Raw genomic sequence first — 20770 nt, 5'->3', positions numbered from 1 at the left:
AGACAAATAAAGGCAAATAAAAGCGAGTCCTTGCTCTCAAGGAATTCACAGTTTAATGGGGAAGACAATAGAAAAACAACTCTGTACAAACAAGATAAATGTAGGATAAATTGAGGTTAAATTGAGGAAAGGAACTAGCATTAAGAGGAAATCAGAAAAAGCTTCTCCTAGAAGATGGGATTTTAGCCAGGACTTGAAGGAAGCTTGGGAAGCCAGGTGGTAGAAGCTTGCCCTCCAGATGTTTTCTCAGCACGGCTGGCCGATTGTACCAAACAATACCAGAATGCATGAAAGATTTGTGATTTCATTAATGTCAGGAACTCAGTGTAATATTTCCCTCTACCTATGTATCTTTCACTTCACATATGAGTCGTGAAGATTAAGTGACTTGCTCAGGGTCATAGAGCTTCTGGTTGTCAGAGGAATGATTTGGACCCAGGCCTTCTTGACTCCAAGCCCAGATGTCTGTACGCTATGCCTCACCACCTCATACTCCTAATTATAAAAAATAATTTGTCTGGAACTTGTTGTGCCCTGTCTTCCCTAGAGATCTTTCCAGGGGGGTGTTGGTGCCAAATTGTTTAATAACCAACTCTCGGTGGGAGAGAAACTGTCAATTCCATCTTGTCATCAGTATTTGTCAGTTCCATCTGCATTATTAACATTTCCTCCATCATTTTCTCAAGTCTAGATAATCAGCAAAATTATAAGTCAAGTCCTTGATTCGCAGCATTTACTGATTTATGAAGTATAAATACTGAAAATTTAACAACAAGCTCTCATGAGAGAAATCAAGCTGACTCCAGCACACCCCTGGATCTTTTCTTTCAGGGAACTTGTTGTGTTCCATTATCAGGGAAGAAATGGAGAGGGCCAGGAATTATGGCGCTACCAGTGTGTCATATGGTAGGGATAATGGAGTGCTAGAGGGCAACAATATGAAGAAGGGCATTGGTGGCATCTTGTGCACCATGCAGGGTCTTCTCAATCCCATGCTTCTATAGCATTAGTTGTTAGGTCATTTTTTGAGTCATGTCAAACTCTTCACAACCCCTTTGGGGGTTTTCTTGGCAAAGATACTGGACTGGTTTGCCATTTCCTTCTCCAGGTCATTTGACAGATGAGGAAATTGAGGCAAACAGAGTTAAGTGACTTGCCCAGAGTCACACAGCTCATAAGTATCTGAGGCCAGATTTGAACTAGGAAGATGAGTCCATCTGATTTCTGACCCAGTTCTCTATCCGCTTTGTCATATAGTTGCCCAATTCCATAGTATTAAGGCTACTGGAAATAAATGAAACAAGTGGCCTTTGATAGATTACATCAGTACTTCTGCTAGGGTTTTTAGGACAGCCAGCTAGTGAGGGAGGTCTATCTTGGATCAGAAAAACTTATACAATGGAGATGAACACAGTGTGGGGTAATGAAGGATGTAAGTTTAGGCACAATGACCAAGTGAGTCTGAGAGCAGAGCACAGTGAAGCTCTGGGATTCCTAGTGTTAAGATCTGACCCTCTCTCCCTTTGTGCCTTTATTATAGGAGGTCATAGGTCTCTGTGTTGGTCCAGTGTAGCAGATCACACTGATCACACACTAACACTAGACAAGAAAGTGATTATGAAGTTTTGTTCCAGCCTTAGCTTTAAAACTGCCTGTCTCCACAGCAGTTACTGAGTTTGATCCCTCAAGAGGGGAGTGTGCAGTGATGGGCATCAAACCTATGACCAAAGATCAGAGAAGCCAATCCCAAGAAGAAATACAAGTAAGGAGAGCAGGGGAATGAGCTGCAACAAGCTGGGTAAGGCATTAACATCCCTGCTGTCTCAGTCCCCTAACTACAGTGAAAGGACTCCCATTTTTCCTCTGCCAAGGATGTCTTGGCAAGGCTCCCTTGGAAGCTGGATGGCATTTCTTAAAGCTCCTGTCAGTTTTCTCCAAGTTCCCCCTACCCTCATGTGCCACATTCAGGTTTCCTTAATAACTTTTCTATCCATCAATCTACAAGTATTCTCTGAATATTTCCTATATGAAACACAGGGTTCCAGGCAATGTGTGGGGATATGAAGAAATATTAAGCATATACCTTGCTCTCTAAAACTTATAATCTAACTGGAGAAATAATAAATAGGTAACCAGAAATACTGGAAAGTAATAATTAGTGCCCACCCCTTGGTAAAGACAATCAGTGTTATGGAAGTTCAGAAGAAGCAGAGAGAGCCCTGTGGTCTAAGATAGCCAGGGAGAAGGTGAGACTTAACACAGGCTTTGTGGGAGAGGTAAGATTCAGATAGGAAAAGGGGGGAGAAAATGATAAAAAAAAATACGGAGCCTGGAATATATTCCACATGTTGAGTGTATAGTAAATAGACCAATTTGGCTGGAGTTGAGGCTCTTATAAAAGTAATTTGATAGAGAGGGAGGGAGGGGGGGAGGAAGAGAGGAAAGGAGAAAGGGAAGGAGAGAAAGGAGAGAGAAAGAGAAGAAAAGAGAAAGAAGAGAAGAGAAGGGGAGAAGAGGGGGGAAGGAAAGAAAGAGGGACAGAGAGAGAGAAGAGGAAAAGAGAGAAACAGAGAGAGACAGAGGAAGAAAGAGAGAGAGGAAGAGGGAGGGATAGATACATACATACTTACATATGTCCGTACATACATACAGATGTTATCTGCATTCTCTACCTTTTCTCCATTTTAAACTATTACTATCCTGCTCGCTGAATCTTCCTCTCTAGCATTATCTGACCCTTAAGAACACATGCCCAAACAAATAGGGATGCTAGGATCTCTACAACTTGAGTCTTGGGAAAGGTAAGTTGTGTGGCTGGATCATCAGACTAGTAGTTAATACTACTGAACACATTCCAATTGACTAAATTGAAGCAAATTCTTACCCTTAGAAATCCTGTTTTTCTGAACACTAAAGAAAGAGGCTAATAGCCTATCATACAGAATGAATGAATGCATGAATAGCATGTGTGAAGTGCTCACTATGTTCCTAGCATTGTGCTAAGCACTGGAAATTCATATACAAAAGTGAAGAAAGACTGCCCTCAAGGAGCTTCCCACTGATTGGGGGTAGACAACATATACAGAAAGCAATAATAGGCAAGAAGGGTTATTTTGCATTGAAAAGTTATTGCTTGACACATCTTGACCAGGAGCAATGATAGTATCGATTTAATTGTTGTTCCAGAACTGGAAAAGGGGGAAGGGAGAACATTGAAAAATACACATAACAAGGCACTTTGGCAAAAAAAAAAAAAAATAGGACAGTGCGGCTATTGCCTGCCCAGTCATGTCAACCATTCTTGTTGCTTTGCATTTGGGTGGCCCTTAGTCCTTGAAACATCCCTGTTCCCACCACCAACACCACTGCCCAGTTCAATATGACTTTGTAACAGGTTTTCATATCTCCATAATACATGTCCACAACTAGAATGGGCTAACTCACGCCTCAAGAGATAGTGGGTTCTTCCTCAAAGATCTTCATTCAGGGGATGGATGAGCACCTGTCAGGTCTGTCATAGTGGGACTTCTTTCTTCAGGTATGGATTGGGCTAGATAGTGATGAGGTCCCTTTCAATTCCAAAGTTCTCTGAGATGAGAGAGAGCAGCTTATGTCTGAGGGACAATTAGTAGTCCAGTTTGGCTGGAACAGAGGGTGTGTGTGTGAAGGGTGAATAACATGAAATGTGATTGAAAAGGTAAGTTGGAGCCAAATTACAGAGTCTTGCATGCTAGCATAAGAAGTCTGCATTTTGTCATATGGGTAATAGGAAGTCACGGACAATTTTTTTTCACGTGGAGGAGAATGTAAGGGGGAAAGGAAATAATTAGATTATTTCTGCAGCTATATGAAGGATACTAGGGAAGATGAGAGCGACTGAAGGGAGATAGGCACAATTAGAAAGTTATCGCACTAGACAAAATAATGAGGGCATGAACTAGGATGGTGACTTTGTGAGTGAAGAGGAGGGACTGATCAAGAGAGGTTGTGAAGGCAGAATCAACAAGTCTGTGCAAATGATCATAGCTGTGGAGTGAATTAAAGGGAAGGATCGAAGATGGCCCTGGGGGTTTCAAGCCTGAGTGATTGGGAACATGGAGTTGCCCTCACCAGAAAAAAGGAAATTGGAAAGAAGGAGGCTTAGTGGGAAAGAAAATGAGCTCAGTTTCAGAGGCTGTGTTTAAGGTGCCAGAGGGACATTATAGGGGGAAGATCTGGTGGGCAGTTAGAGATATGTGACTAGTGCTCAGACTAGGACTGCATATATAGGTTTGGGGTTATCTGCATACAGGCAATGATTAAACCCATGAAAGGGAAACCTTGCCATATTTCATTCATTCATTTGATAAATACTTCTTGAGCCACTAGTATATGGAAAGTATTATGCTAGATACTAGATCCTCAAGGAGGAAACTTTTGGTGAGAAAATAATAACAAATGTCTCCTTAACCTTGAAGAATCTCCCTCTCTCCATCCCCCACCTGATCACGGAATATGGACAAAAATAAAATTTAACAGCTGAGTGTCCATATCAACAGACCCTGGGCAAATAATGAATTTGGACTCATGGTTTGGACACTGGGGCTGATACTAGGAACTTTAGGATCAGATATTAAGGAAAAGAGATTGCAGGCTCTGAACTCAGGACATCACCAAGTTCCAGTCGAGTCATAAGTAAACCTATCATTTATTTTCATCTCCAGGCAGATGTGCTATTAAATTCAGCCAAAGAAAAACTAATTATGTCTGTATAAATAGTAGTTAAAAATGCAGAGTTGATTTGATATAACCCTCCATTAGATCGCAATGCAAGAACATTGAGTAGCTTTTGTTTACTGCTGCTGGTAATTTGGATTATGGAGCATAGGAAGCTTTAGTTAACCAAATTATGTGTGAGTCTCTGCTGGATGGAGGTACTGGAAGGTTTCCTCTAGGAGCCCAGTTAGAGATGCTGTATTAGGACTGCAAAGTTTAGAGGCTGAGCCCTGAGCAGATATATGACAGCTGAGCAGAAGCACCCCAGGATGTCTTCCTAGCTCCAGGGCATGGTGCAGGGCTCAAACAGGGGAAATACAAGCATGCCAGTGAATTGGAACCTTGAGCTTAAGAACTAAAGTCAGATTTCATTTTCTCAATGGAGCAATAAGCTCTGCACTCATCAAAAGCCTCAGCCAATGTTTTTCCTCTTTGGATAATTGAGCATCATGCATTCATGATGCAGCAAGGCATGGAACCAAACTGAGAGATGAAAAAACTAGATTCTAGTCCTGGTTTTGCCATTTCAATGTGACTTTGGTCAAATCATTGTACCTCTCTGGGCTTCATCTTCATCTGAGACTCAATTATCCCCCATCAAATGAGGTTAGATGAAATGGTCTCTTAGTTTCTTCCAGCTCTAATAGTCTATACTAATAAATACATTTTTCAGCATCAATGGGTGAGAGTGAACGGATACATCTTGTATTTTTTCAAATCAAAACATTTCTATAAAAGCCTACCCTAGGTGAGATAAAGACAAATTAGTAGGGCTTTTCCCCCTGTCCCCTGCCTAGAGGTTGTAAATAAATGAAAAAAGAAAAGTAGGAAAAGGATTTTAATTCACAATGACTAAGGAGACATGAGCCATCAAATTCCAGAATCCAGTGAATGCAAATACAGAGATCTGACTTTGTTAGCAGAACCTAGTCTATCTAATGGCAGGATGTGGTGACTCATCTGGCTTTCTGACAGCATGAGAAAGAAGGCATTGGTTTGATTAGTAAATCAACTGGAAATTGGTAAATCAATTGATTGGTAAATCATAATGATGTTCAATGTTAAAGATCTAAAATGGCTTCCCAGGTTCCTGATTGTGCAGGAGACCAATGGGATATTATTAACCAGGAGAAGGAAGAGTCCTGGATTGTAGCATAGAAAGAAACCCTGAAGCCACCATCTCATCTGCCCCAATGTAACAGAAATACAGAACATCAGAGTTGGTAGGGAATTCATCTAGTCCAACACTTATCCTGATTAAAAATCCCATCCTTGATATCCTTTACCAGGTCTCCAGTCTCTGTTCAATGACCTCCCCCTCAAATAATGCCATTACATTCCTAGACAACCCACTCTGCACCGGGATAACTTCAACTAAGGAAAAAGAAAGGAAGCATGGCATTGTAGTTATAGTTGTGAGCTTAGATAAGGAAGACCTGGGTTCACATCCTGATCATGGGCAAGATTAGGCAACTATCTAAATTATAGACAGGTTCCAACCTAGTTCAGGTATTGACAGGCAAAGAAAATAACCTCTCCACCTTTTCTCATCTCATCCCCATCTTGATTCTAACAGCCATGCTTGAGGGTCCTGTGCTTTAATCACAGTGTTTATGAGAGAAAGGGCACTAAATAATGGGACAAGGAATCCTGGGAACACTTGCCCGTGTTTATGGCCAATGCCAAATCCTTCCTTCCAGAAGTCCATAGGATGTCCTCATCCTCTGGCTAGACCTCTCCCACTATGCAGCACCTTCAGAGAATCAGTCACAGATATCACAGAAAGCTAAACTGAAAAATACCAGTCCCTTAGCATGTCATTCAAGTCTTTCTGTAGCCTGTCCCCAAACAAATTTTTGAGCCTTATCCCCAACTACTGTCCTGCTCAAACCTTTCAGTATAACCAGTCTTCTCTATTTATTGCTCTCACCCAACTCTGAGCTTATTTCTATTCTAACTTTTGCTCCCACCCTATCTGCCCATCTCAAGAGTACCCTACTCATCATCCCTTAAGGCCTAGCTCAAGTTTCACCTGTTCTGACTGCCACAGACTGAAATAATCTCTCCTGTGAAATTCCAGGGCACTTATTGACTTACCACTCATTTGACCTTTATCATTTACTGCCTTCAATTTGTATTACATAAGTCTTGCCTTTCTAAGTAGATTGTAACCTACTTTGTATTCCCCTAGCACAGGTCTTTGTACATAGTAATGCTTTAAAAGTATTTCATAGGAATTGTAGAATTTTCGAATTAGAGGTGACCTGACATACATTCAGTACACCAGCTGAGAAAACCGAACAACCAAGCTAAAGTCACACAGGTAGTAAGCGCAGAGCTAGTATTCAAACCCCAAGTCTCCTCTAGGTAGTAAACTGAGTTTCTGTAGTCAAATCCATTGATCTTTCACTATGCCATGTTTCCCCTTATTTGATGAGTTTATTGATATCCTTAGGCAATGGAAATTTGCATTTCATCAATTTATATGCTCACTTTGCTATGACTAGAGATTTTAGATTCTTTTAAGGCCACATCAGTGAGGTTGATACCCAAGACCATTGGGTTCTGCCTTCTTCACTTTCAGTGCTGAAAAGGTCTGCTGGATTCTACCCTGGTCATTCCCCTTTGCATAATACTCTGATCTGACCATAGCTAGAGTGCTATATTCAATTGGGTACCAAATTTTAGGAAGAACACTGGAACACCACCCAACACTGAGCAACTTAGATAGCGAGGAGGATTAAGTTAAGAGAACCGAGGTTGGCTAGCCTGGAAAAGAAAAATATGGAAAGGGAGAGCAGACATTACAACTGTTTTCAAGTATTTGAAGGACTGTTATATAGAAGAGGGATTAGCCTTATTCTTCATGCCCCTCAGAGGGCAGAACTAAAAGAGATGGGTGGATTTTGCAGAGGAATAGATTAAGCCAGATGTGAGGTAAGAATTCCTAACAATTGTAGTTGCCCACAAGTGGAATAGGAACTGGAAAGAAGCTTCAAGACCCCCTTAGTTCAGGCCTCCACTAGCAGAATGGATGTCCATCGGTTAGATGCATTGTAGGAAGGATTCCTGTGGTAATAGCAACTGCATTCAATAGCCGATCCTACTTCGAAGTTAGAGATTCTGGGATCCCTTCTGGGAAGTTAGAGGTAGATATAACCCTCTTTGACACAACTGAGAAGACTAGATATGGTCTCAGGCAACGAGGCCACTAAGTGAACAATGACCATGGGAAATCATCCTAACCATTGAGGGGGCTGCCAAGTTTCATAACCCCTAAGTTTTGAAGATCATAGGAATTTCCCTCAAATGTTCTCAAATTAGGGATAGGGAAAACCAGATAAAGCCTAGTATGAGGGTTAGACCCACATACACACCAAATCCCATAAGTTTAAACATGAAACTGTACCCCGCCTCCATCCTCTCCCTCCTACTGCAACAGCTCCTTTAAGGAATATTAGATATGATCTTTTTTCTGCTACAGAGGGAAAAAAACCCACAAAGAAAGTATTCATCTCCCTGTTTAGCCAAAAGCGGACTCTGTCCAAAAGGCAAAAGGCAATGGACTGGAGGGGAAAAGTGGAGGCGGGTTGACAGTGGTTAAGGCTTCTCAGAATCTGGGATAAACAGTAGAGATGAATAAAAGCCTACTTAAAGAAAAACTTGCTGTGTGATAATGGAACAAAATATCTCAAAATTGGGATGAGAGCCAGCACTGAGGCTGGGAAATTGCATGTGAGTAGGCTGAGTGCCTGGCCTTAGGCAGGAGGTTCTGTGACTCACAAACTCTAAAACAGAGAATGAACTTCGCTAACTCCTTTCCCACTCTCACTTCTTGCTCCTCTTCCTCAGCTCCCAACCCAGCTTCCCAAACCAACCTTTTACTTTCTGTTTCGCGTCTTTCCCCAGCACTGTTTGAGGGCTCCCCTCTCACACCCTGACTCTGCCCTCTCAGGAGTATCTATTACCCACTCATTTTCTACTTTATTCTTAGAATACAGTGGGGTCATTGGATAATAGCTTCATAGCTGTAAAGAACCTTAGAGGCCATTTAACCCAACCTCCTCATTGTACAGATGAGGAAACTGAGGCCCAAAAAGATTAAGTGATTTGCCCAAGTTTACATAGATGCCAAATGTCAGAGACAGAATTCAAACCCGGGTCCTCTGATTCCAAATTCAACAACCTTTCCACCGCCAATTTGTTATGTTGTTGTTGTTCAGTTGTTTTAGTTGTGTCTGGCTCTTTGTGACCCCATTTGGGGTTTTCATGGTTTTGCTATTTCCTTCTCTAGCTCATTTTAGAAATTAATAAACTGAAGCAAACAGGGTTAAGTGACTTGCCCAGTGTCATGCAGCTAGTAAGTGTCTGAAGCCAGATGTGAACTCAGGTCTTCCTGACTCCTCCAGGCCCTGTGCTCTATTCACTGTGCCCCCTAGCTGCCCCTACCAGTCAGTTAAATCCCAACCAAAATGTAAGTACTTAAAGATAACTACCATCACTCCCAGACCCTACTTGCCCCATCCCAAGCAGGTGTGTTGGGATATTCCCCAGCCTAGTTGATTTCAGATGGAGGAAGCTGCAGAATTATCTCTGGTCTTTGGGGAATGAGGCAAGGGTCATGCCGATGATTGACCAGAGTTCCTTTGTCCTGCAGTTTACCTGGTACATTCAGCATCCCTACAGTAACCCTGCTGGGACAGTTACCAAGCTGCTATATTTAATTATCCACCAGTCAACTGTCAGATAAAGATAACAGATCAGTCATGCTGAAATCATTTCATCCCACAAATCCCCAGTTTTCGACGAGCTCTTGGGACTCTATGCCTCACGTCCCTCCCCCAGTTTCCACAAAAAAGTCAGTTCTGCATTCACCAGTTCTGCATCTCACTTTTACAGTTTCTGCAGCTGCCATTTTCATGTTCTAGTATGTTAGCTTCTCAGATCTTTAAGTAAGAGATTAGGAGATGGAAGAGCCCAAGCAATTGGAGACACCAGTTCATACTATTCATATAAATGAAAGTTTGATGTCACACCAACAACTACTTGAAACACTAGCCTTCTCTGCTCTTTATAAACCCTTCAGAACAGCCTTGAGGAAATCATCTCCCTCTGAGTAACACTGGTCATTGTGTCCTCCATCCTCATAGCCATCCTCATCTCCCTTGATCTTTCTATAGCTTCCGACCCTACTGATCACCCGACTCCCCCAGATTCTCTCTCCTTCATTGGCTCCCTTGACACTGGCACCTCTTTCCTGGTTCTCCTCTTCCCTGTGTGCCTCTCCTTTTCTGTTTCTTTTGCTGATTCATCATCTGCTCTCTTCCCCCTAAGCACGGGTGTCCCTCAAGGTTCTGTCCTGAACCTTCTGCTCTTCTCTATATACATACTCCCTTGATGAACTCTTCAGCTTACAGGTGTTTAGTTATCATCTCTGTGAGGTCCCAGAGGCATCTCAAACTCAACCTGTCCAAAACTGGATTCATTTTATTTTTCTCCACTTTGTGGAAAGGGACCTGTGTCTCTTCCACATTTTCCCACTCTGCAGCAGGTTTATAAGTTCAGAATAATGACTCTGTCTCTGTCTCTCTCTGTCTCTGTATGTCTATCTCTCTATTTCTTTATCCCCTCATTCTCTTCCTCTCCCTTCCTCTCTTTCTTTCCCTCCCTCTCTTCAGCTCTCTTTCTCTTTCCACCTCTCTCCAGATCCCTACATCTAGTCAATTACCAAATCCTATCAATTTTACATGCACGCTTCTCACGTCTAACCACTTTTTCCCCACACACGTGGTCACCACACTAGTTCAGGTCCTTTTTACCTCTTGCCTGGATTATCAAGATAGCCTCCCAACTAGTCCCCCTGATTTTAGTTTCTACCCTGTCAATGCCATCCCTCACACAGATGCCTAAATAGTCTTTCTAAGACATGAGACTGATTATGTCATTCTCCATTTCAAAAATTTCCAGTGGCTCTCTGTTCTGGGATAAAACTACCATCTTGTCAGACTGATTATTAAGCCCTTCTACAATCTAGTCCCAACCTACCTTCCCAAACTAATACTAAATAATGTTGCATTATTTCTCTCCACACAAAGTACATTCCAGACAAATGGTAGCACTAGCTATTCCCCAACCTCAACATTCAATCTTCCTTTTCTGCATTTGTACACACCTCATCCATTCTATGCTTGGAATGCATTCCTTCCTCATCTGCATAGTTCAAAATCTTTATCTTCCTTCACAGCTCAGCTTAGGTTCTGTCTCTGCAGTAAAATCCACTCTGATCCCATCCAGTGTTAACACTCTCTTCCTCCTCAAATTACTTTGTTTTTGCTTATCTGGGAATATGTAAGCATCTTGAGGGCCAGAACTGTTTTCACTTTTGTCTCTGTATCCCAAGTCCTCGTATGTACTAATCAGTACTTAATAAACATTACCCACATTTCTAAGTCAACCTCCCATATCTTTTGTGAACTCTTGCCCAACTATTCCTCTATATAGAAACTTCCCTTCTCTGAATTCTTATAAGCAAATCTACAAATGCCACTCAGGTTATCACAGAATTCCAGACTGTTTTGCATTATATAACTGTGCTGTAGGAGTCTCCACAACCACATTGTGAGCTACAAGAGGTCTGGGACTGTGTCTTCCATTCCCTTTGGCATACCACGTAAGGATTCAATGCCATGTACATAGTAAACACTTGGGGAAGGAAGGCAGGAATAGGTAGAGGGAAAGGGAAGGGATGAAAGAGAAAGAAAGAGAAGAGAAGGAAAGAAAAGAACATGGAAATAAAGCACTTTGTCATTTCGTATACTGCAGGAAAAGTCATACTCTGAAGTATGAGGTATGGTTATAGGTTAAAAAAAAACTGACTGGTTTATTTCCAAACAAACATACCACAACTTATCCCCACAACATAGTTAACTTGGAAAACCATACATTTATCCCCATACCACTGCCATTTTTCAAAACACTTGCAGAACTCCTCTTTTAAAATTACCTCTAGATCTGTTCACAAGCCAACCAAGATAATTAGTTCCTTGATACAAACACAGAATTACAGAATCTCAGAGTTAGAAGGCATCTCAGAGGTTTTCTTGTCCAACTTGGACTCAATAAAAAACCCCAGTACTACACATTCAACAAGTATTCATCCAGCCTTTCCTTTTAAACATGCCACAAGGGGAACCCTGGCTTATCTCCTAAGGCAGCCTATTCTATTCTACTTTTAGAGAACTCTAATGGTTAGGAAGTTTTTCCTGTTCTCAAGCCTTGTCATTTGGAGTCAAGAAAGGGTATGTTGGAGCCAGTTCAGCAGCTTAGCCAGTGGGCTGACTGTTAAATTTTCAGCATGAGTTGACACCTCAAAAATCAGCAAATGCTACAAATTGGGGCTTAATTTATTGTTTTACTGACCGTGTACACTTAGGAAAGTGGTGAAGAAAATGTTACTAGTGCAGATTAAATGTAAAAATGTGTCTTGCATACCTTTTTTAGAGATCACATTATTAAACATTTACCAAAACACCTCTAGGCCAAACAGAACAGAACAAGTCTTCTCCTTTTTCTACAGAAGAGCATTTCAATGACTTGAAGATAGCTATCATCCCCATCATGATCCTTCCTCCCTCCCTTGCCCCCAGTAAATTAGGTACTCCCAGGGCCTTCAACTGATCAATCAATCATTAATCAATCAACTCATTTAGTACCTACCATGTGCTAGGCACTGTGCTAAGTTCTGGGGATACAAAAAAAGGGCAAAAGACAGTCTCTGCCTTCAAGGAGCAATTATATACCAATTTTATAGCCTCATCCAAAGTGGAAATAAGGTTATCTTGTACACTGGGCTTTTGACGCAAAATGATAAAGATCATTAGACTCAACTTATTCGCCAGCTCTGTATGATCCTCATATGGCATGAACTTGAGGCCCAGCATCATTCTAATATTCCTAAATGTGTTGCCCAGAACTAAACATACTCCAGATGTTGTCTGACCAGGGCAGAGTACAGTGGTACTATTACTTTCCTTGTTCTGAATAGTATGCCCTTCCTTTAAGGCTAAAATTATATTTACTTTTTTGGCTGTGTATGTATACATATATATTGTTGTTGTTGTTGTTGTTGTTGTTGTTTCAGTTGAGTCCTACTTTCTGAGATCCCATTTGGGATTTTCTTGGCAAAGATACTGGAGTGGTTTGCCATTTCCTTCTCCAGCTCATTTTACAGATGAGAAAACTGAGACAAACAGGGTTAAGTGACTTTCCCAGGATCACACAAGTAGTAAGTGTTTGAGGCTGAATTTGAACTCAGGACCTCCTGACTCCAGGGCCAGCACTCTATCCACTGTGCCACCTAGCTGCCACACACACACACACACACACACACACAGATCTGTATGCATATATTTGCCAAATAGCACATATTTGACTCATACTGAGGTTGCAATCTACTACCCCTTCTCCTAACCTTTATGAAATACACACTGCTGTCTAATCATGTTTCCCTTCATGTGAAATTTATTTACTAAATCTAAACATAAACTTTTACATTCCCCTATTAAATTTCCTTTCATTGAATTTCATCTTACTAGATTAACTTGTCAAGATCTTTTTGGATACAAACTCTGTAATCCAGTGTTTTAGCTAGCTTTTGTACCATCTGCAAATTTGATAAAGACCTTGGCTGTGACTTAATTCAAGTCATTGATAAAAAATGTTCAACAATACAAACCCAAATACAGATCCCAGGAGCCATTCACTGGAGACTTCCTTCCAAGTTGACATGGAACCAAAATCAATTGGCAAAATAAATTTCAAAAGCAAATTCATTGCCAAGCTTCAAAAGTATGTTTCAAAAATGCTGATCATATTTCACAACAATAGCTTTCAGATACAAGTAGATAACAAACTACAATTTCACAAAGAATTACAAACATTTTGCATATAATCAGTATACTCTTTTAGGCAAACTGCTCTTTTCCATGACAAATAAATGAAAGTATTAAAAAAAACTAGAGCAAACTATTTTCAGACAATGAAAAAAGGGGTCAGATTTTTCTTTTTATAGTTTTTTAAAAGGGAGAATCAATAAAAAATATCTTGCAGGCAAGCTATCCATATAAATGTAGGTAGCAAAATGACCTTGACAATGCTTTGGATGCACAATTTTTAAATGTATCAACATTTTACTAATTTTTAAAATTAAGAGGATTATATCTTAATGATATTTAATATATAATAAATGACTTCAAAATATATCTCTAAGAGTTTATATCTGCATAGATTCTTTGAGTAAGACCACTCACCTCCTTCTAAATCTTAATTTTATTGTCATCTAACTCATATCTCTTCATGCTTTCCATGAGAAAACAAGAGCTACTTTATCAAATGTTTTGCTAAAGTCTAAAAAAACTTTTATCTCCAACTTCATAACCCTATCCAAAAATGGAAATAAGGTTAGTCTGGTACACTTAACTTCTGATGCGAAAAGATAACTTTTGTTATGCCCACTTTATTAACCAGAGTTACTTCCAAGTAGGTTTTCAGTGTTTCCAAAAATCAAACCCATATTCAAAGGATGAAGTCATGTCATCATTGAGCGCATTTCATAATGGTAACAATATCTGGCATTTATAGAGCACTTTAAGGTTGATAAAGCACTTTAGAAATATTTCCTCATTCAATCTTCACAACAACCCCAGGAGGTAGGGTTTAAAAAAAAAAGCCAAACATCCAGATGAGGAAACTGAAACAAGCAGAGATTAAGTGGCTTGCCCAGGATCACACAGTAAATCAGCATCTGAGGCCGGATTTGTACTCAGGTCTTCCTGATTCCAGGTACAGCCTGACGTTGTACCACTTTGCTTCCTGAGATCTCCTGCCAGCTCTGGAAGCAGTTTCACAAGAGCGGTTCCAAACCTCATTGAATAGGTCTGTGACCATTCTGAAGGGCATAATTTGGATATGAAGGTTCAACCATGATTATGAAAAAGAATCACTTTTGTTTTCATTGCTACTGCCATTTGTCATACTTTGTATGTGATGACAGCCTGTATTTGCATAATATTTTAAAGCCTCTTAAATGCTTTTCTCAGAAAGGACCCTGTGCAGTAGAGGTAGTGCAGGGGTTGGTATGTTCACCTTACAGATGAGGAAAAGGAGACTCAGAGAGGTTAATTGCCCTCCCCTTGGTCACACAGCAAGTAAATTAAATTTCAACACTGTCATTTCAACCCAGATCTCTTGACTGCAAATCCAAAACTCTTTCTACTATCCCATGCTGCTTCTCTCCCCCAAAAGATTTCTCTTATACCAATGTTATTCTGTTGTTCCCCCACTATCAGCACATATGTGTTCGTTATATATTGCATAACCCAATCTGCTTATTTGTTATATATTTGTATTATCATCTTTCTCTTTATCATTTGCTTCCTTATCATTTGTATTAGGGAAATCTGAGGTATTATATACTTGTATTATCATCTGTATCTTTATCATTTGCTCACTTATCATTTGTATTAGGGAAATCTGAGGCCCAATAAAATCAAGCCACTTGCTCAGGATCCTTGACTAGTCCAAGGCTCTTACCATTTGGCTTTATTACAGGAAAATGGGAGATAACCCTACCAGCAGAAAACTCTGTATCCACTATGATAAAATATAATTCAGTTCAATAGACAGTTTTTTTCAAAAATACTTACTTGTGTGCAAGGCACTGTGTACCGGATGCTAATGAATTCTCTCGTCCTTCCAAAGGACAAATCTATCAAAGAAATCAAAAAGCACAAATCTATCAAATTGAGTCCAATGGTACACAAATCAAAAAAAGATTCCCAAGAGTCATACTATGATCAGAGGATTTAGGGGGGCATCAGGCAATTCCCAATGAGAGAAATGGGTTTTGCTACAAAGTTTTGCCATCCAAACCTAAAAAAATCCAAATGCCCCCCAGATCTAATTTCCCGAGCCCAAATGAAGATGTGTCAAAGTAATTTTGTGGCTAAGTGCCTGAGGAATTCAACCATTTTCCTCTGCTTGGACCAAAAAAGCCTGATCTTTGTCTCCCTTTTTGTCATCTCATGAAAGAAAGACTAGTTGGATCTATGACCAACCTCTGACCTATGTACAATTAGATTTTGCTCAAACAAGCACTTCTATCTTTTATTCCATTTTGTTTTTTGTCAAGAGGGCAATAGTATTGTCTGGAAACCACCCAATGACACTGATCTGAAATAATGTTTCAAGTAAAGTATCTCACTAAGTCTACAAGTGAGGTCACTTTGTACTGAGGGTGCTATTGCCAACAGTGATGCACTTTGGCAATATGTAGTTATTACAGGAAGACATCAGAATGAGAGAAGAAAGAAAACACATGTTGCCATGGCCTCCGTTTGTCCCTGTGGCATCCAACATTCACCCTTAAATTGTGCAGGGAAGTAGCGCAGGAGGTGTCAAAGATTCCCTGCCCCATCCCCAGGGGAAGATGGCTTTCTACCCCGACTCAATATCTTCAGCCTGAGGCTAAGGGTTTCAGAGGTGGTGCTGATAGTACAGGTTCTTCAACAAAACTATATTTTATAATATTTGTGCCAACAAAGGTTATTTTATCACTTTTCATCAAAAGTAGATCAGGCAATTTAAGGCCTTATCTGTCTGACAGGAGGTGAATGGAGATTCCTTTTTGGTTTTTGTTGTTGTCATTGTTTTCTTGATTATATATGTTAGAGATGGAGATATAGATCCTAGAGATGGACAAAGAAAGTGTAAAGTCAAGATCTACTTCACAAGTTACCTGTGGCTGGTCTTAAAAATCAAGTCTAACTATCTGTAGTTGGCACTAGAAGCTGTAATGTCATCCTGATAGCCTTAGCAACCTTTTACATTTCCTCTTCCATCCCCTCATGAAGGAAATCAGAAAGAGTAAACTTTGGGGAAGTGCGTGGCCTGGAAATATGGCATATACTCTGTCTTCCCTGTATGAGGAGTGGACATGGGACTGGGGAGTATAGGACAGGGAGGTTAAATCACCTCCAGGAGCCACTTTTCACATCATCAAAGGCCAGAGGAAAAGAGAGCCCAGAAGGACAAGCATTCAAAACTAAGCAAATAAACATCAGGGATGGATTTGAAGGCAAATGGGGAAACAGTGAGGCAGCTAAGTAGCACAGCGGATAGAGTGCTGGGCCTGGAGCCAGGAAAACCTGAGTTCAGTAACAGCTTCAGACACATACTAGCTATTAGAACTTGGGCAAGTCACTTAAGTCTGTTTGCCTCAGTTTCCTCATCTGTAAAATGAACTGGAGAAATAAATGGCAATTTGCTCCAGTATCTTTCCCAAGAAAACCCCAAATGGGTACATGAAGAGTTGGATATGACTGAAAACAATTGAACTGGGGGAACAGTATGTTGTAGGGGGTCCATTTGAAGTGCTACTCTCCTAAAAATCAAAGTAGTTTCTGAAGGATGAGAGTTGTCTCCTCTTTCTAGCTGTTCCTTAGTTTTCTCTTGGCTGAACTGGTGGCTAACTGGAACTTATGTGTCTTGAACAATCCTATTGCTTGGGCAGTTGTTCCACTGTAACCCCTAATATATCGCTATAATCCTCAATATTCCTTTATCCCTATAGACTCTGACCTATAAACCCCCAGATAGAGTAACTTATCTTCCTCTTCTTTTTGACTTGAAGGAGATGATCTCAAGCCTTTAGGTGCCATTCCACTGCCACTATTTATTGGCACATTTGTAGGCTTCACAGCTTCAAGCTAATGATGCCCACCTCTTTGAACTGATTGTTCCCAACTGGGAATGTATTATTGAAATATATGGGGGTTTTAATTTGACTCTGCAATAGGACAGTGTAAATTTTTTTTAAACAATCCTTTCTTTTGCCAGATCTCATATGATGCTCTGTGGGATCATGCTAATAAGACAGGGGCACCTCTCTACCCTTTGGAGAACTAACTCAACCTCTTCTTTTCTTGTACATCTCTTCTGCTTTCCTAGGTCAAGCTGGGAACTGCCGGATTTGAGGGAAGGGAGAGTAAAAGCCATCAGTGACTCAGATGGGGTGAGCTATCCTTGGTATGGGAATACTACCGAAACTGTGACCCTGGTCGGCCCCACCAACAAGATCTCCAGGTTCTCAGTTAGTATGAATGACAATTTCTACCCCAGTGTAACGTGGGCTGTTCCTGTGAGTGACAGCAATGTTCCACTGCTGACGAGGATCAAGAGGGACCAAAGCTTTACCACCTGGCTAGTGGCCATGAACACAACCACAAAAGAGAAGATTATCCTACAGACCATCAAGTGGAGGATGAGAGTGGACATTGAGGTGGATCCCCTGCAACTTCTGGGGCACCGAGCCCGGCTGGTGGGCAGGACTCAGCAGGAACAGCCTAAGATCCTGAATCGAATGGAACCCATCCCCCCCAATGCACTAGTGAAGCCCAATGCCAATGATGCCCAAGTCCTCATGTGGAGACCGAAGCGAGGACAGCCTCTGGTTGTGATTCCTCCTAAATAGAATATTATTGTGTGTCTGGTACACACAGCCAAGGAGTGTAATGATGCTGTCAGGGCATAGTGTGAACAAAACTGATATTCTGAGCCAAAGCAGACCTCTCGGGTTTGCCTGCCTTTGCAGCCACTAATAAAAAATGGGGTTGCTCTTCAGGCAGAGGAATCATATTCCCTGGGAAGGTCCCTCCTTATGGAGGAAAGGAAATCACTGATCTTATGGACTTCCTGTGATGTATCCTGTGGGTAGCCATACTTCAGGGCTGATTAAGGAGGCTTCCTTTACCTGAACAACTGAACTGAATCCTTTGCAGTGAGACACAAGGAATGAAAACACAATTAATCAGTGCCTATGGCAAATGCTGCTTCCCAGCCATTAGAAGTGGAAATGGAAAACATCCATACCAGGTGTTTGTAAGACATACAGTCCTGATGACCGATCAGAGGGTGTTGTGAAATGGGGTTGAAAGTTGGGTGGTAGTGGGGTGGGGAAAAGGGACAAAAAGGGGGAGGAGTTGTTACAGTATTTATACCTATGCATTTTAATTGATAATCAAATAGTCAACATGTTCGTTGGAATGAAAGGAATGTTTACAAAGGGGGCAAGTGGGAATGTTGTGGGAATGTGTTCTAAACTGTGATGGAGCCCAGTCTTCATAGAACTGTCCTAGGTGCTGAAGCAAAGTACAATGTGAACTGCCAATGGTTTCACCTACCTTCCTCTTTCCAATAATTATTTATCCAGATTAGTTTTAAGTCTAGTATTTTGCATGCATAGTTCCTGTATTCTACAGTAGCTATGATGTTTGGAGCCCTCTTCACATTGTCAGTGAAATCCAAATTGTGATTTCCTTTACAAGTGATCCACTCCTTCCACACTACAAGCCCTAACTTTGCAAAAAGAAAACCATTTTTAAGTGAATGGTGGAGCTACAAATCCACTTAAGGATTCAAGAGCATTTCAACAAACTTGACTAGTGTTTCCTTCCTATTTGTTCAGCATTTGAATGGCTGGCAGGTCCTACTGAATGCATATATAAGAATGAAAAAAATAAAACTACACAAAGTTCTGCAAATATAAATGTGCTATATGTGCATATGTAGTACATATACTATATATTCATATATGTGCATATATGTATGCTCCATTTTATAGCAGTTTCAAATAACTTTTCAAATGAATGGGTGTTTGTGGAAAATGGCTTATCACAGGTTACCTACAAGAGCTTTTTTTTTTTTTAAACAATTGTCTGCAACTATAGATACAATAATAGCATTTTGGAATGGAAAGAAACTATTCAGAGATTACTTGGGCTCTTAGTTTCGAAATCTTGTATTCCAGGAATCAGATAATTTAAAGTGGTGGGCCATTCACTCTTAAACCAAATCAATATGAAACATGCTATTACCTAAAGTGGTTCCATCCTCCACTGTCATCAAACTTTGTATATTTTAAGACCTCCAAATTTATTTCCCTGTAAGCAAACTAGAAATTGATCTAGAAAGGAGGCAAACCATGGCATTGGTGATATCTAGTGAGGCCTCATTTAAAATATTTAATGAACTTTCATCTTAAAATCTTCATGATGCCCTGTGCACTGGCCCTTGTGAGCTCCATATTTTGGAATGAAGGAGCTATGGACACAGAAGGGTTCTAACAAGCTTGTAGATAGATAAGACTCCAATGATGTATTTGTTGATACTAACCACTATCATCATATTGAAAGATCTGCCAGCACTTAGTTTGAGAAGTCTGAAAGAGTAAATTATAAGTATTTGTGGAGGAGTGAACAGATTTATGTTAAAATTGATACTGGTTTTATTTCTTTCCTGTACAACAATGATTATTGTCATGAAAGGGTTAAGGAATTTGCCCAAAATGAGTGAGGGCTGGACTTGAAACTCCTAATTTTTACTCTTCTACCCCAACCACCAGGTACTATCTAATAGACTAGCTATTGACAGTAAGCAGATCTTTTTATAACTAATACACTAATGACCCACCAGTGAGTCACAGAAGACCTGGAAACATTCCATTTAGAATAATTTAGTTGCTGCATTTTTCACTCCCTCTTTCCCTTTCCTTTCTTCCTTATTTGCTATGAGAGGTTTGCCATGGTTGGAGAATGGATTTGTTCAGTCCACACTCTGATATCAAAATAGCCAGTCTGCAGCAACACTGAGTAAAGGCAATATGGTGTAATGGAGAAAGCACTGGGCAGAGTCAAAAGACTGAGATTCTAGTTCCAGTTCAGCCACTAACTTGTTAGGCAATCACTTTGTCTTATTGGTTTTCAAATCCCTCACCTATAAAATGAGGAGATTGCATTAAGTAGATAAAACTGTAATCTTTCCAGTTCTAGCCTTCCACAATTCCTAGCATGGTGTAGTAGGGAAAAAAAAGCCGGATTTAGAATCAAAGAACCTGGGTTAGAATCTTGACTCTGCTAATCACCAGCTTTGTGACCCTGAGCAAGTCAATTAACTTCTTTGG

General features: G+C 40.5%; 1 protein-coding gene across 1 annotated transcript in view; it reads left to right on the top strand.

Moving 5' to 3' along the window:
- Window positions 1–18283, top strand: part of FAM78B (family with sequence similarity 78 member B) — a 45647-nt gene extending 27364 nt beyond the window's left edge. Inside the window, exon 2 of the mRNA XM_027868380.1 lies at window positions 17761–18283. Coding sequence (XP_027724181.1) covers window positions 17761–18283 — 523 coding nt within the window. The remainder of the gene's footprint in view (window positions 1–17760) is intronic.
- Window positions 18284–20770: the final 2487 nt, after the last annotated feature.

This window comes from Vombatus ursinus, unplaced genomic scaffold, assembly GCF_900497805.2.
Source record: "Vombatus ursinus unplaced genomic scaffold, bare-nosed wombat genome assembly UNPS02014789.1, whole genome shotgun sequence".
Taxonomy (NCBI): domain Eukaryota; kingdom Metazoa; phylum Chordata; class Mammalia; order Diprotodontia; family Vombatidae; genus Vombatus; species Vombatus ursinus.
Note: the sequence above shows the minus strand (reverse complement) of the source record. Positions and strands in the feature narration are given on the sequence as shown.